The 1,912-nt window shown below is 42.9% G+C and overlaps 1 protein-coding gene across 1 annotated transcript in view; it reads right to left on the reverse strand.

Moving 5' to 3' along the window:
* Nucleotides 1-666: 666 nt before the first annotated feature.
* APITD1 (apoptosis-inducing, TAF9-like domain 1) overlaps nt 667-1,912 on the reverse strand; it is a 7,525-nt gene continuing 6,279 nt past the window's right edge. Inside the window, exon 4 of the mRNA XM_006766803.2 lies at nt 667-1,097. Coding sequence (XP_006766866.1) covers nt 957-1,097 — 141 coding nt within the window. The 3' untranslated portion in view covers nt 667-956. The remainder of the gene's footprint in view (nt 1,098-1,912) is intronic.

Consider the following 1,912-nt stretch of genomic DNA (forward strand, 5'->3'; position numbering starts at 1 on the left):
TGGTAAAAATCCTGTCCAAAATGCATGTCCTTTTTCCTCTCGCCCCTCAAACCAGCACCCCAAATGGACACAGTCTCTACTGGTCAGTAGAGGTTAACCTCTCCGCCCTTCAGCTTGCTCATCAGTAAAACGGGAATAACCAGATGTGCCCGGAACAAGCTGTGAGGATCCAGGGAGGGCGACCGGAGCGCCCAGAGCAGGGCCTGGCACAGGGAAGGGCTCTGTACATGCCGTCCCTTCTCTTCACCCTCCTGCCCCTACAGGGGAAGGCACGGCCTGGACCTCTAAGCAACCCCCAAAGGAAGACAGACTGGGGCTCCTGGGAGCATCACCTCCCAATAAGACAGAGGACAACACACTGAGTGTTCGGAGTCGCAGGCCAGGTTTCCTCAAGCAAAACTTCTCCCCAGCAGAACCTGTTTAATTACAACACAGCCCGAGGAAAATCACAAAAACTGTGCTTCTGGAGAAAACCTCATTTAAAAGGTAAACAGGAACATTTCCCAGACCTTCTTACCTTGTGATCACGTGACATGGGCTTAAAACATTGGTAATCAAAAGAACTAAATAAATACAGCTTTATTCATTTTCAGGAATTGTCAGCCTAAAAAATTACATAAAAGAATAAAGAAATGACTAATTTTTGCTTGAAAAAAATCAACCATATTTAACTGCCAACACAATTTTATTAATTGCAATAGATACAACGCCCAATGCACACCACTGAAATACGAACCTTTCCATGTGCTTCGGGGACGGGGCCGGGGCGTTCTGCTTGCGTTTCCCACGCTCTTTTTAAAGTTTGCGGTCACTGACTTGGAGAAAGAGCACAACGGCCCCCTCGCCTCTTGTTCTGTTTCTGTTGTTTAATCTCTTCTCCCTTCAAAGTTCCCTCTGTGGCAATATGCATTTCGGGGGCTCTCCCCGTGAGGGCTTTGTCCAAGTGGTGACAGAGTTTAACTCTCACTTCCCACGCCTCCAGCCTCTGCTGGCTCCGACGAATCTTTGTTTTCATCCTCTAGTTTCTTTTTCTTCTTTGTTTTTCGTTCTACATTAAACTTAGTGATCTCTTCACTTTTCTCTGTGATGTATTTTAGCTACAAAAAAATATTAAAAATGGTATTTTTATCTGGGTGGAAAGCCATTTCATAAGTCTAGGGGACTGAAAGAATGTGGGGGGAAGAGCCTGGCTCACATTCCTTAGGGTTAGACAGACCTCACATTTCTTCCAGAAGCCGAATCAACTACAAGGCAACTCACTGCTGCTCACATGCGCTACCACCAGGAAGGAGTTCCTTGAGTAATCAATGAATTAAAATGTGAAGCTTGCAGAAGGCATGCCAATCACAAATATACTCTACAAAACACAAATTGGGTCAATCCCTCCCCCCAATTTATCCAACTAACACTGTTCAGCAACTACTATGTACCACATACCAGGGATACAAGGTAAGTGCCTTTAGGGACAATTTATTCAAATGCACACATTTAACTGCATGTCTTCATTAACCCCTTCCCCGGCAGAAACATGTATACTCGTTTTCACAAAATGTTCTTTTTCAGTCGTCGACGAGTATACTAAGAAAATATGGTAAAAAAATATGGTTTATAGGAAGACGAGTTACAAACTGTTTTCATAACCAGCATCAAAAATACTATATAGAACCAAAATAAAAAAATTAGTCTGAAAAAGAAACGTTTTTAACAAAAAAATTGTTGGGGAAGGGGTTAATAAGCTTCTGTCAGATGAAAAAAAATAAGAGTCCAAAATCAAAACCGTAGTCTAACATAAACAAATAAGCAATAGCAGGTTGTACCCTAAGAGGACTTCCACTGACCATTTCTTTGCAAAAGATAGAAACTGCTCACTGCAGCTGACCAAGTAGCAGTTATGACTCGCAACTCATGAGAG

The sequence above is a fragment of the Myotis davidii genome, unplaced genomic scaffold (genome assembly GCF_000327345.1).
Source record: "Myotis davidii unplaced genomic scaffold, ASM32734v1 scaffold299, whole genome shotgun sequence".
NCBI classification, from domain to species: Eukaryota; Metazoa; Chordata; class Mammalia; order Chiroptera; family Vespertilionidae; genus Myotis; species Myotis davidii.